The 14,151-nt window shown below is 45.3% G+C and overlaps 1 protein-coding gene across 2 annotated transcripts in view; it reads right to left on the minus strand.

The window, feature by feature from the left end:
• Positions 1 to 4,794: 4,794 nt before the first annotated feature.
• rassf7a (Ras association domain family member 7a) overlaps positions 4,795 to 14,151 on the minus strand; it is a 30,261-nt gene continuing 20,904 nt past the window's right edge. For both annotated transcript variants that reach the window (XM_079278629.1, XM_079278628.1), the window contains exons 2-6: positions 10,797 to 10,997; positions 9,154 to 10,088; positions 6,814 to 6,988; positions 6,619 to 6,726; positions 4,795 to 5,044 (exon numbers count right to left, since the gene is read on the minus strand). In XM_079278629.1, coding sequence (XP_079134755.1) covers positions 5,013 to 5,044; positions 6,619 to 6,726; positions 6,814 to 6,988; positions 9,154 to 10,088; positions 10,797 to 10,899 — 1,353 coding nt within the window. In that variant the 5' untranslated portion in view covers positions 10,900 to 10,997 and the 3' untranslated portion in view covers positions 4,795 to 5,012. The remainder of the gene's footprint in view (positions 5,045 to 6,618; positions 6,727 to 6,813; positions 6,989 to 9,153; positions 10,089 to 10,796; positions 10,998 to 14,151) is intronic.

Below are 14,151 nucleotides of genomic sequence, written 5' to 3' on the forward strand. Positions count from 1 at the left end.
AATATATATATATTACAGATATTTGCACTGACAGTAATATGGGACTAACCTGTAACGCCGTTCTTAAAGAACAAATTATGCTAGCAAGTAACATTAGCCTCAGTGTAGCGTGTTAGCTAGCCTCACAATAGCTAAATTTAGCGAAAGTCAACTACCACCACCCTCGCACTCTGCAGCCAAAAGCACTCACTTTGTGGGGTAACGTTAACGTCAATGTAGTAGTACAACATTCATCATTCACCCCTCATGACTGCAGTGTCCTGCTCGAGCATTTCATATTGATTCAAACATAACCTACTCAGTGATTTGCAGTATTATTTGAAGTCTCCACGGTTGTTGACTGACACCACCGGCTGGCTAAAGACGGAAAAGACAGAGTGCACTCTGTGACTCTTAAAGAGACAGTACTCGTTTAAGTGAGATCAGTCATACAGACACAGTAGGCTGCACGTGAATGGATATAATAGACACAATATTTACATATATTAGTGTGTATATTATAGTTTGTTCAATCACATTACATGCAGTTCTTTTAATACATGGGCTAACACGAGAAAACACATTTCAAAGGTTCTGTGGTGCTAGTTTTGGAGTACAGGCTGATATTTTAAATTTTTAAAAAGCATGCAAATTATTCATTTCAAACAGCAACAAAAGTAAAACACACAAGCAAACTCGCAACAGCAGGGATTCAAATGATGGTAACAACTTTCACACAGCTGGCCTTGGTTGCAGTAGGCCTACATAGCCTGTAGTTATGAAGTACACGTCACACTAATTCGTGCATGGGGGTCAATCTAAAAGTGTACTGGGGTAATAAGTGAGGGCAGTGAGTGGCCTACAGAAAATAAGGGCCGCTGTCGCCCCCTAGCGGTAACTCTGATTTTGCAAACCCAGCAGGTTACATAATTTAATGTAATCCTGATTTGCTACTTTATGTCATGGGGTTATGTGTATCCTGGCTGTGGATAATCCCACAGGCTTTATATACAGTCAAAAACTGTCCAGAATAAAGCTCTAGAATACACCAACCTAAACCACAAAAGTTGTTTGACATTATAAAATAAAACATGGAAAGAATATCATGTTCCAGCTGACAAGTTGAAGTGGGGGTCAATGACGTGACATTGTTGCATACATCTACAAATGAGTTGTGTTTGTTGTTTTTTGTGGTTGTTTTTACAATTAATCATGACGATAATTGTTGTGGATAATAATACTATAACATCCATGGTATGATATTGCAATTATCTAAGTGAGTAATGGAGTACAATGGTATTAAAGTTCCCAATCCAACTAACTTTTTTCATGTGTTGTTGAAATTCTGAGGTTTTAAACAAATTAAAATCTGAATTGCAGTTTCAAATGCTACACAATGTGTTCATGTCGTGGACTCCTAACTCTCCGTTACTAATTTAGTTCCTCCACCACCTCGTCATCATCAGATCAGACTGCCATGCGGCATCCTTGGTACGTGCACATCCACACTCCGCTCATGGCAACGCTGTACATAAGCTAGCCGAGTTCAACCACTTCACACTGTGGGGGTGGGGGCGACTTTTGTCAAACCGGTTTAAAGTACACCTATCCCGCCCCCAGTAACAGCTGTCACATCGCATGTCATCTATTTAAGGGTAAATAAAACGGTGTCACGTTCCTGGTTGCAATAATCGGTGAGGACAGGAAACTGTTAATAACGGAATGGTTTATTCCTAATGTACGACGTGCAGAACTGAACGCGCCGCACCCCAACTACAACTCACCGAGTCAACTGAACCTGCTGGCCTCATCACACCCACCTCCGGGAGATTTATATTCGTCGATTATCTAAAATAGGTGGGCCGTTCAGCTTGAACGCGGCCGCCCATTGGCTGTGCGTGACGCCAGTTTCTTTCTAATGTGTATAATCAGGTCGGGTTGCAGCTGCAGGGGAGTGGGCAGGGTAGGGGTAGTGCGAGAACTGAACTTAGTGTCGGTGTGGGCAATACTATATCATCAAAATGCACCGAACTTTAACCATGCACAGTGATTTCTTTTAGAGGAAAAATAATTTGGATGTTTTGATTGATAGATGGTTGGGTCCTGTCGGCGGAAATGAAATAGTTTTTTTCTTTTACAATGAATACAAAAGAAAACTTGGGTTCTGGTAAGTCGCTCCCTTTATCTGACACTATTCTTTATTCTATATGGGCTGGATGAATAGGCCACATCGAACAGACCATTACCGTTAGATATACTTTCTCTTTACATTTTATTTACACTTGTCCGATTTAAATACTTATTATTTTGGAACTTTTTCATTACAATTGAAACGGAAAGCATTTTAATGTATTTCGGTCGCTAAAAACATAAAGTGAACCAGCTTTAAATAAAATGACGTTTAGGCTACAGTTTGTTACAGAGTTAGGATAATTGGTGATTGAAGAGATTTATAAAATATTTGAATTGTTCGATAATTTGATGTTGTATACATACTTTAGATAACGTAATTTTCTAAGCATGAGTGATGTTAAATACCACTAATCTCCTCACTGCGTGTTGACCATGTATTTCTGATATATTACTATTTTATTACACCACAGATTGCGTGTGTGCTCATGGTTATGATATCTGAAAGCAGGTAAGCCACTGACGAACGCACATTGTGCCAGTTACCAGTTCCACTGTGCGTGTGACAGCGGCTAACCTGGTTTTGGGAACACTTCTCGTCCAAGAACCAGCCACAGCCGGAACCAGACAAACTCCTACATCTGTAAGCAGTCCCCCTCTTGACCATGTCCCGTGCACATTGCTGGGACGGGCCTGCTCAACACGACTTTTTGAGGTCAGAAGAGGTTCATTGGGCCCCTCCTCAAAAATTAGCATATTACTATAAAAACTTGGATGGAGAAACTACAGTAATGTGTCCACCCCTTTACAGTAGAATAATACGTTTCCCAGTTATTTAAAAATGTCTCCCAGTCAATTGTTTCCAAGCATTATGTACCATGTTTGTTTGTAATCGGTATCCGTCAAGTGAAAGTAAAACTTCTGCTCAAATCAACTGTGGCATCATTTTGTCTTTCTGTTTTACTATGGAATGCATTTCTTGGTATCAGTGAGGTTGTTTCATTTCCATCCGTGCATGATGACTCCCTGTGACACAGAGGAATAGATAAGTGCAGCATGTCAGACTCATTAATTTGTGGCCCTCATTCATCATCATAATGTGGACGTGCAGATGCTCACTCTCGTCCAGCAACGAGCAGTTCCTTTCCCAGACACCCGCTGCCTTTTCTAAATGTGCATCGATCACTTTTCATACAAAAGTGGTCAAACGTTCAGCTTTGCCACTCCTTTTGCACTCATCCGACTCCTCCGAAAGTAGACTTGGTGCCGTTTTATGAGCAATAACAATTCCCTCACCGTGGTGTCTCAAAGCATCATGGTAATCTGGCAATGTCCCGTTTAGATTGGAGTCTTCTGGGTTTAGATTTGAAGTGGGTGTGGTTGGATATATTTCACTCTGAGGATAATAGGGAAAAAATACATGTACAACACTGGACCAAGTTTTTTTTCCCCAACTTTATAAGGGATCATTACTTTCAAGGGGAAGGTAGTAGGTTTGAAATACAAAGAAAGACTTTATATTTGACTTCACGAGTATGTGTCGTGTCCTTCCTGTCCACAGGGAGGTGTGAGCGTTGCACCATGCTGTGGTCTTGCTCAGACAGTGGGAATTAAACAGCTTATCTAACCCCCTGCCAGGCCAGACAGCTCTAAATCTTCTCAGTAAAATCCAATTCTACATAATTAATCGTACTATCTAAACCGAACAGGTCACGTACTGGTCAAGCATGAACAACAAGGGCACAAAGTGGAAATGATTGATACAAAAATTAGAATTTCTTATTTAAATGTGTGTATGTATTTAAATTGGAAGAAGATATGTGGCTGCTTGGAATTCTACCTGGCAAGTCAGACCAGATGAGAGTATTTATAGAAACCAGCAGGGTTTCACTCCGGGGTTAGCCAGAGCACAAGGCAGCTCACGTCACTCGGTGTGTAACTGCCAGCATATTTACTCACCAGGGTAAAGAAACAGGAAAGGGGTGGAGGACAAAAGTGTTGCGCAGAAGCCCGACTTTATGCAACTCTGTGTTTATTCCATCACGCCAAGGTTCGATTTGTCAGCTAACAACTAATTACAGAAAATAACTAAACAATGGTGCTAAAAAAAAAGACACCATTTCTTACTAATAGTATAGCTCCACAATAGACTATCAACAATGTGCATTTACAATTAAAAACATCTATAGTCAGCTCTCACAAAGGATGTTCGGCCCTTGTGCCTTTATGGTCACATGTCTTGTAGATATACTCTGTTACAACATCACCCACATCAGCTCAGGGTGTGCGGTACCAGGATGTCCGCCACATTTCCATCTGCATCAAAGGATGCACTTTGTGAACTTTCGATCAGCCAAATGTGTACGTATGCCGGGTATAAGACGGCCAGGAATGATTGTGCATCAAAGGATCCACGTAGCACACGAGGAGAGCGTGCATAATTCAGTATAACATTCATAATGCATGTCACATAGGAGCTTCACTGTCGTTTTTAGAAAGTGCACACTGGTGTGTTAATTATTTACTGCGGGGTGTTCTAGATGTGCTGTGCCTCCACTCCTAGTTACTGTAGTTGTAAGGACGATTAAAATAAAATGAGACTCCACAAACAATGAAAAACAATGACTCAACAAAATATTATCGAAAACACAATGCACGTTTTTATTATATATTTAAATACACAGTAATAGTAATTGCTCTAGGTAAAAGGTTTCTAAATTAATTTACATTTCATACAGATACTTTGCAGTGTTTACAGTAGCAAAAGTCCGTAAATATATTTGTCTTATGTATATACAGTATGTATATCCTGGTCGATTAAAGAGTTACAAAGAAAGGGGTTAAATAAGAGGCGACGGTGACAGAACAGTGAACAACTTTCCTTTGGCCCTGCGATCCATGTTTTACCTCCATGACGACTCTCGGGATGTCAGGACTGCAAGACACACAAAAATAAGTGGGGATGATGATGATCCCTTGGTTTGGAAAACATGTTTGAGCTAAAGACACAGCAGGAGAGACCAGGGTCATTCCAGATGTTCACACATGCCGAATGAGAAGCACTCGCTGACACACGACTAGTCATCGGGTTAATTCCTTTACCCGTCGGGCGGGTTGTGGACTATGACTGTCTTGCATTCAGAATAGCATTTTGGGATAGAACTGGTTCATGCATTGTTTCTATAACAGAAATTGAGATGTTGTACAACCCCACAAAGAAAACACCAAACTGCAGATGGTAAAAAAAATTAAAAAAAAGAGTGCACACTGCAACACACGTCACTTTGACCTGTCAGCATAACAGAGACGCATAAGATGCAAAGTGCTGTAATAAAGTAAATATTGGTTTGGGTGGTTATTTGTAGATAACAGTAATGAAGGCAGCCAAAGTACTGAAAACAGCAGCTTCACATACCGCTTGATGTTTGTTATAAGGGCTTAGGTAAGGAAGCTCCTCCTAAATCTACAGCACACGAGGCGCAATACGAGTTACGACAGGTCAAATGTTAAGTGTGATGACAGCAGAAGAACCAGGCGCATACATCCCAACGGAGAAAAAGAAAAGAATCTCAACAAACCATGGGCTTGTTGCGCTACTTTTCAAACACATCCCTTCTTTTAAGCATGGAGCTTGAAAAAGAAACAAATAGATTGGCAAAAACCTCCTAAAATAAATTGTCCTTAAGCAGAGTGGAGATAGAGAACAGAAAGACACATTTCTCACACAGGAAGAGAATGGGACAGTGCAATACATATGTTGCAGAGACCTTCCGTGAAAGGCTCTTGCTCTTTGGAAGTCAAGCGTCACCAAAGTACGAGGCATTGTATAGATACACCCCCTCTTACATATACTGTAAATAGTATCCATACATAAAAGGCAAACTGAAATGGCATTGGTCTCCTATCTTTCCACGTCACAGTGGAAAAACAGCACTACAATCAGAATGTCTTCTACAGTCATTCCCAGTGCGATCGACGTGATACATGGAGATACGGTGACAAGCAGCCGTCGGTAGACGACTGTTGACTTGAGGGTGGGAAGGTATTACACAGTGGGGTGTTAGGAGCAACCTCCCAGATGTGTTAAAGAATAACCAAAGCAGCTACTGTTAGTCCAGAAGCAAACAGTGAGAGAGAGAGGAAGAGGGCGAGGGAGAAGAGACAGCATGACAGGATAGATAGACCCACAGAGTTAAAGCAGGAGTACTTGAGAAAGTGGAAGGAGGAATGTGTTCAGTAAAGGGTTAGGGTTCAGAAGAAGCCAATAAGAGTTAGGCGCAGAAGCCTTCTAAAAAGGTAGAGCACAGGGAAGATGCTGAGAAGTAGCAGGGATCCACCACACAGACGCTTCCACGACCCGACACCAACAAAAAAAACGGCAGGTGTAGCCTTAAACCCAATCAAGCTGGGGTAGAAAGTATGGGGAGGCAAGGGGCTGTGGGACCAGGGGGCAGGAGGGGAGCAGAGCAGGATGGACTTGGGAAGCAGCAGGGTCTCACACATACACACCCTCAGGGTTGAGACTGGACACTAGAGGGTTTTGCAGGTTGCGTGGATGTCCCAGGAACTGTTTGGCAGTGGGGCGAGGCGGTGATTCCATTTGAGATGCACTGAGGCCTGACGGAGCAAACAGAAACAGGATTAGAGGGACCACTCATCGAACTTTAACAGCAGAGCACACGGCGTGGAGTTTTCTTTCCGTACCTCCATTCCTGTACCCGTCGTGCAGAAGATGTGCCAGCTCCAACTGCTCCAGTTGCTCCTGAAGCTCTGTGCGTGAGTGGGTGTGCGCTGGCAGGACACCCGTCTGTTGTATAAACTGCTGCAGGTTACACTGCCTCAGCTCCTTATTCAACTCCTCCAGTTCGTCCTGCTTGGCCTGAGATGAAAAAAAAAAAAAGAAGCATGGATCAGCGAGGAAAACAAAGGACGATTGAGAGACGATCAGTCAGCGCTGACTCACTGAGCACTGACACCTTGTTTGCCTCTAAATGGGTGCAGCATATGAAAATGGGATGAGCTATATATGCGTGTTATCCAGTAGATATAACTCTGTTCTGCATGGCTTGAATGTTAACTGTAATAATGACAAACAGCAGAATTTAATGTATTTAAAAAGGCAGGACTTGTGTATATTTTGCCTTCAGGTCACATAACTTCTCCTATAAATGTCAAGCAACTTTTCCCCATAAGGGGGCAGCAGAGTCTCAACATCTAGTCTCAATTCAGTGACGGAGACCATCGCCTATCACCCACCATCAGACCATTCAGCTACGATGAATCATCAAAGTCCCACAGCTACCACAAGCATTTTTCTAATTCCATCACATTCCAAAAGGTTGAGGCATGTATGCTTATCGATGGATACATAAACATGCTCATTTGCCTGCTGCATTTCAGAGCGGTCTTAATCGACCAGAAGCCAAAGGGGGCAAGATATTAATCACCGACAGTAAATTAAAACATGGAGATCAGAGGCGCTCCATGGAGACGGTGGCATCACCTTTGCGCACACAGATTAAACTGTGAAGCCTACAGACAAAGCCAGTCAATCAGTCTCAATCGACTATCCATTTGTGCTTAATCAATGTGTCTGCGCACAGGACAGGAAGCAGCAGCAGTATGCTAGAGTCCCCAACTCCAGCGCCTGTGTATGTATATGTGTGTGTATATGTGTGTGTGTGTGTGTGCGCCTATAATGGATGTTGGACTGAGGCAGCCTGCTGAGGCAGTTCACACCTGCAGCTCTGCCTCGATTAGCCTAATGACATGAACGCTGTGCTCATCATCACCAGCACTTAAACACCAGAGTGTCGACCTCGACCCATCGGCTGACTGATGACTGACACAGCCAGACGTGCACACACCTTTCAATTACGATGAGGTGAGCTTTATTATGTTACCAGTATTGACATGCATCTCATTTTTAGGCGATAACTGCCTGGGTGGCAGAATGCCTCTGTGGTTACTTTCGGATTATAAACTCTTGCAGTCCTGTTATGACATGGTGGTAGATAGTATACTAGAACCTAATACCTCTGTTCTGCAGCAGGATGCTGTCTGTATAATTGGCAAATAGATCATGGCACAGTCCCTCTCTGTTCCATCAATCGGGCAGTAAAGCCGTTGAGTCAGACATATGCCCACAAGGATGACTCACTGAGAAGCAAATGAGCTTAATGTAATGGTTTAATCAGTTTTGCCACCAGTTTGTTAGCGATTGCTTTTAGCCCAGTGGATTGAGCATTAGACACAAAGGTCTTTCAGTCTGGGCATGCTGGTGAAAATATAGAAGCCCTCGACTACAAATGTTTTCAGTGTGCTCCATTTCCTTGTGGCAAAACATTCAAAACCACACCACAATAAAAGCAAAACTAAGTTCTTCACTCCCCCGGCTGGAACCAGTCTGAATGAGCTCCATGAAGTGGATACCCGAGTCCTGGGTTTCCTTTGGATTATGAGGGAACTCGAGTGTCGAGCTTCACACTGGGTTAGTCTTTTATTGATACAGCCGCGTCTATGACAACCACCAAGAGTAAACAATGACACCACAAACTACCATAAGTTGAGGCTGAGCAGATCCAATAAAAGGGGCCTTTGTGCTACAAATCAATCCACTTTAATCTCTTTTTCCATACACAGGGTACAACAATATGTAGATACTGGCAATGTAATATAAACACCATTCGTAACCACGTGTTCAGAACATGCATACAACATGAAACCGGCCAAACCAGTTTGGCTGGACTGCAAAATTGCTTTTTCAGACAATATAACATTTTCATACAAGGTAGGATATGAATATACAGCATTCATGTCATCATACTTTGTGGAATAATTATTCATATATATAAAAAAAACAATAAATCATGTGTTCAAGTGTCTCTGCACTGCAGTTTGTCTGCTGCAGTATGCAGGTAGGAGAGGGATACAGTTGTACAGTATGGCTAAAAGAGGGTCTCAGTGCTACACGCCTCAAATGACAACACGCGGGCTGACGTGGCCTTATAGCCCTTTCTCCAGAACCGTCACCTCTCTCCTTACCTGCATCAGAGACTCCGCTTTCCCCAGAGCCTTGTCAGTCTCAGACAGCTGCTCCTTCAGCTCTGTCCGGTGTTTCTCCCGGCTCAGGAGCTCCGCCTTCAACGCGTCGAGGGATTCCTCGGGTCCGTTGGCTTTCAACTCCGTCTGACTTTCCCGCTGGATCTCTTGCTCCAGCTGAGCAGCGCGAACAGAGAAGTCGTGGAGCCGCCGTCCGCAGTCGTCGAGCTTAGCGTGGAGCTCCCCCAGCTTCTTACGCATTTCTCGCTCCCTCTCCACCTCCGCCTGAAACTCCTCCTCCCAGTAGTGCTCGTGGGCCAGCTCGGCCTGGTTCCTCCGCACTGCTAGCTCCAAAGTGTCCATCTCTTCCTGCAAGTGAGCGTCAGAAACTGGTGACGGACACGGAGACGGGTAGGGACGCTCCCGGGAGTGCGACTCCCTCTCTAGAGCTTCTAGCTGGGCCTCCATGGCCCTCAGTCTCTCCTGTTGCTGAACAACCTTCCTGAAGACCTCCTCTTTGGATGGGCCTATAGGTGGTGATGGAGATGGCGATGGGGATGGCACATGAGAGGAAACAGGGCTGGGAGAAGGGGAGGGGGAGGCTCTTTGCTCTGGAGAGTCCCGAGCAGGCCTCTTAAACTGTTTAGCTTTGGTTCTAGGAGAGGTGGATGGCCCGAGGTTAAAGGTGAGCGCTTTCTTAGGCTGGCTGCGTTTGGAATACTCTGGCTCAGGAAGCTTGGGCAGTGGAGGGGGGCTCGGTCTGTCCTGTTTCGAGCTGGGTCCGTCACTGCTGCTTGGGCCCGTACGGCGCAGGAAGAACTGAACTTCACCTCCATGTTGGCCTAACTTAGCCAGAGACTCCAGAGGCTTCTCTGTGGCCAACAGCTGCCTTTCTGTATCCCTGAGACGCTGGATCAGGACATAACGGCCTGTCTGACCTGAGGACAGAGAGAGAAACAGGGAGTGAGGACAAAGACATACAAGGTGAAAGACAACACAAACTACGCTGCCTAAAACACCACCATATCCAACTGGAGAGGCAGTCAAGAACTTTCTTCTCCCTCACTGTTATTAATGCTGTTGATTTAAATCCAGTAGCGCCAGTGAACAAATGACATCAGACGCATTATGATGATGCTGATACCTTTAAATCTCTGCCTCGGAGGATTGGAAGAAAGGCTTTTTCGTAAGACTCGCACAACATGTAAAAAATGTTGAAATAAATTGAAGTTTCCACAAGGACCTTGAAATTAGGACAAGCCCTCCCTGATGACTTGGCAGGCAGCTCACTCATGGAAGGAGGAGAGTGCTAAATCTGGATTTATGTTGTTCAACGCTGCTGCAGCGTAAGGCTTGAATAAAGCATACAGACACATGGAGCCGGAAATCCAAACTGACCCCCTGACAATCCAACAGAGTACTCAATTTGGGTCGGAGGAGAAGGAAAAGGTGAGTGCAGAACCTGATTGTTGCATGTGCTCATGTATTTACCGACTCAAAATCCCGTTGCTGTTACCTAATCACTTAAGGCAAGATGACTGAATCGAGCACACAGACAAAGAGCCAAGCAACAACAGCTTGGAGGCTGGTATCGCAACACGATGAACCCAATGACTTCACAGCAGGAAAGAGTTTGAGGTGCTCACCAATGGCCTGGGCCAGAGCGATGACCACATCCTGGCAGGACGTCTCCTCAGACAGGCCGCACACCACCCGCACCACTCCGTCCACCCACACTTTGAGCTCCATCTGGGACCAGGCAGCAGGAGGCGACGGGTAAGATGCTCTTCAAAAATCGGATCACTTCAGCTCGGCTCGGCTCAACTCAACACTGCATGGCACGGACTCTGAAAAAGGAGGAGAGAGGGAGACATGTTACACGTGTGTTGATCATATTGAGTCTTGATCCAGAGGTGCGATTTTCCAGTTGTAACAACAAACTTTTGCAATTGTAGAAAAAGTAGGGAGCTCAAAAAAAGACACCATGCCAACTTTGTAAAAGGCGTCGCTGGTCATAATGTAATGTTACCCCAACATGTGACACAACCTGTTACTAACCCAAACACAACAAAGCTGTCATATATACACGCAGAACCCTCACTTGTTCGTCATTTTGTTGAAATACCAGTTTGTACTCCAAACAGTGCCGACGTCAAAAACTACTGTGCTGAGTGAGAGAGTGATTGAACTGTAAATTTCAAGACCGGCAGCAGCTGAGAGGAGGGCGGGGGGGGTTAGTTAAAAGCCCCGGCATTATCTTTTGGACCTGGAAGCATAAATGCCAATCTGTAACCCAATTAAACGCTCTGCTGCCCTCCTTCAAAGCCGGTATGATAGCTTACTGCCGAGGGGAACGGACAGGGAAAGTGGAGCAACTCAAGTGTGTCTATGTTTGGGAGAGGGTGTTTGTGCGGGTAGAAATACATAGAAACATGGCAGGAGAGATAGAACAAGTGTGTGTGTGTGTGTCTCCTTTAGTTTCATCCCCTGAGCAGGACCACGACTGGGTCTCATCAGACTTCGCAGAGCAGATCAGCAGGTTGCCTTACACGCGTCGGGGCAGCAGGTTTAAGCTAAATGAATATTGTAATGTTCAGTCCTCCGTCTGTCTCTCTCTCTGTACATTTTTTACAGCTTCAAAACAAGGTAATAAAATACCGCAGTGCTCATAAAAAGTGAAATGCCTCGGGGCGGTGGCAGGATTATCTACAGAGCTTGGCACAGCAAATGAAACATTGTAGCCTAGGTGGGTAAAAGACAACTCTTCACCCAGAGTTAGACAGATGGTGTTCTCTTTGGAGCCGTCTCTCCGGTTCTCAATGGGGGGGGGGGGGGGGGGTTAATGCCGAGTCCCGCCATTATCTTGCCCCTCATTCAGTGCCTGGCTCTGCTCCACTGGCTGCCTATAGGGAGCAGCTTCGGAGGAATGCACTGACTTCATCTGCCAGCCGGAAGAATCCCTGCTTTTCTTAACAAAGCCCTCACCACCCCCCCCTCGTCTGCCGCTGACCTGGCTGCCCCGCACCACCATTACTCCTCCGCTGTTTAGACGGCAAACACAAACTCTGCTGGGGAGCAACAAGCACTATCTGATGGCAACAACATCACAGAGAACAGCTCAACATGACACCGCATACAGTGGAGGGGGGGGGGGGGGGGGGGCACAGCTCAGAGATTGAACCCACGGATCGGGATCACAGGGAACAAGCGGGCGACAGAGATGGTCGATCGCATGCGGTCGAGATTCTTTTGAGCTGTGGCGGTTTCATGTGGAGAGAAAGTTGATATGAAAAGGAAGTGCTTCCCAAAATCAAACACCAGGAGTTTCCACACGGCCGAGATGTTTCTTTGAGCGGGTACAGAGTGTTCTGTGTTGCAATACATAATTAAGCCCAACCGGGTGAGTCACAGAGTCGGCAGACAATCGTTTACTTTAGCTGTGAGGCTTTTTGTTTTTCTTAACACGCGGAGGTGAACAGGAATAAACATTTCACGTCTTCAAGCATCATGCAGTGGAATACTACCTCCCAGGCAGGAACCTGACTTTCCCCAATGCAGAAGCATTTTCACAGCTTAAGAGTGAACTGTGAGTAAATCTGTTCACAAAGATCAAACAGATCGTGACCTCTTGACATTTTTTGTCAAATACATGGCCCGCATGAATTTCACTCTCCCATGATGCTTAGCTCTCGTCCCTCCTGGCTGCTGAAATGTGATAATGTGCACTAACAGGAAGCAAACTGGCCTGCGAGTCTCAGGTTGCTATCGATTCCCTTTGTCACAGGCACAACAACACTGAGAGCCAGACATCCGCCGAACCCAGCTCCGTTTTCTCAGCGCAGCACTGGAGTCCTGTGTCAGCTTCTCATTGAAATACAGGAGGAGGAGAAGCACCTTCACACTGTTTGGGAAATGTAGTCGTGTCCCATCAATGTAGGCTCTGAACCACAATGATAAGGGGGCTGAAATAATGTTGAAATAGTCCGTCAATCAACACATTTATCCAAAAAGCGGGGCGACTCCAAGCCTAGTGTAGAATGTTTGGTTTCAGAGTCAACATGCAAATGCTGTAAACAGACGCGGGCTGTAGACTGCTTTGCATATGTACAGAGACATTACGTACACACACCCCGAAGTTATCCGAAACGCATAATTTCACCCATATGACGACACTTGCACTTCCACACCCCACCCTTTAATCTCAGGTTACCCCCAGAACAGAACGAGGCCAGCCCCACCCACCCGAAAACGACACAGGACAGTTTCAGTTGAAACTCGGACTCTCTGGCTTGTCACATGTTTTCTCAGAGGAGGAAATCAAGAAAATGTAAAAATCACTTTGGGAGGTAATCGGCAAAGTGAAGCAAAAAAAACAAAAAAAAAACACACTCCAGGCTCGGACACACGCGAATCCATGAAAGAAGCCAAGAGGAGCTTAAATTGAATAAATAAAATAGACTAGTCACACTGTATGATGAAAGGGAGAGAAATACAGACAGTGAAGAAGACAGACAAATGAGAAAGGGAGAGAATACATGTGTGTGGGGGGGGGGACTGACAGATAAGACAGATAGAGAAAAGGCCAGTGATTGGAGCCATGTGCCATTCCCTCTGACCCCCCCCCCTCCCCCCTCCCCCCTCCCCCCTCACCCATCCAGCTAACCCGCTCTGCGTCTCTCATCACCCTGTCTGTGCCTCCGCCTGTCTCTCTTCAACAGCAGCCTCCCGGCTCATCGTTGAATTCGACTCAAGGCAAAAGTGGTTCGCACCACAGCCCCGGGCGTGAATCGGCTCGCCTTTGTGAGCAACAGCGACGGGCTGCCAATCGATGGGACCAGCTGGGCACAGATACGTGTCCAAATGCCACAAACTGGAGCACTGCAGACATCCGATCTCCACGTATTTTTGTGCTTTTTTCCCCCTTACACGGGAGAATTTGAAAAACAAGAATGTAACAAAAAACTGCATCCTCAGTATTCAGAAACATGTGAAGAGTGAAAC

The sequence above is a fragment of the Melanostigma gelatinosum genome, assembly GCF_949748355.1.
Source record: "Melanostigma gelatinosum genome assembly, chromosome: 1".
Taxonomy (NCBI): Eukaryota; Metazoa; Chordata; class Actinopteri; order Perciformes; family Zoarcidae; genus Melanostigma; species Melanostigma gelatinosum.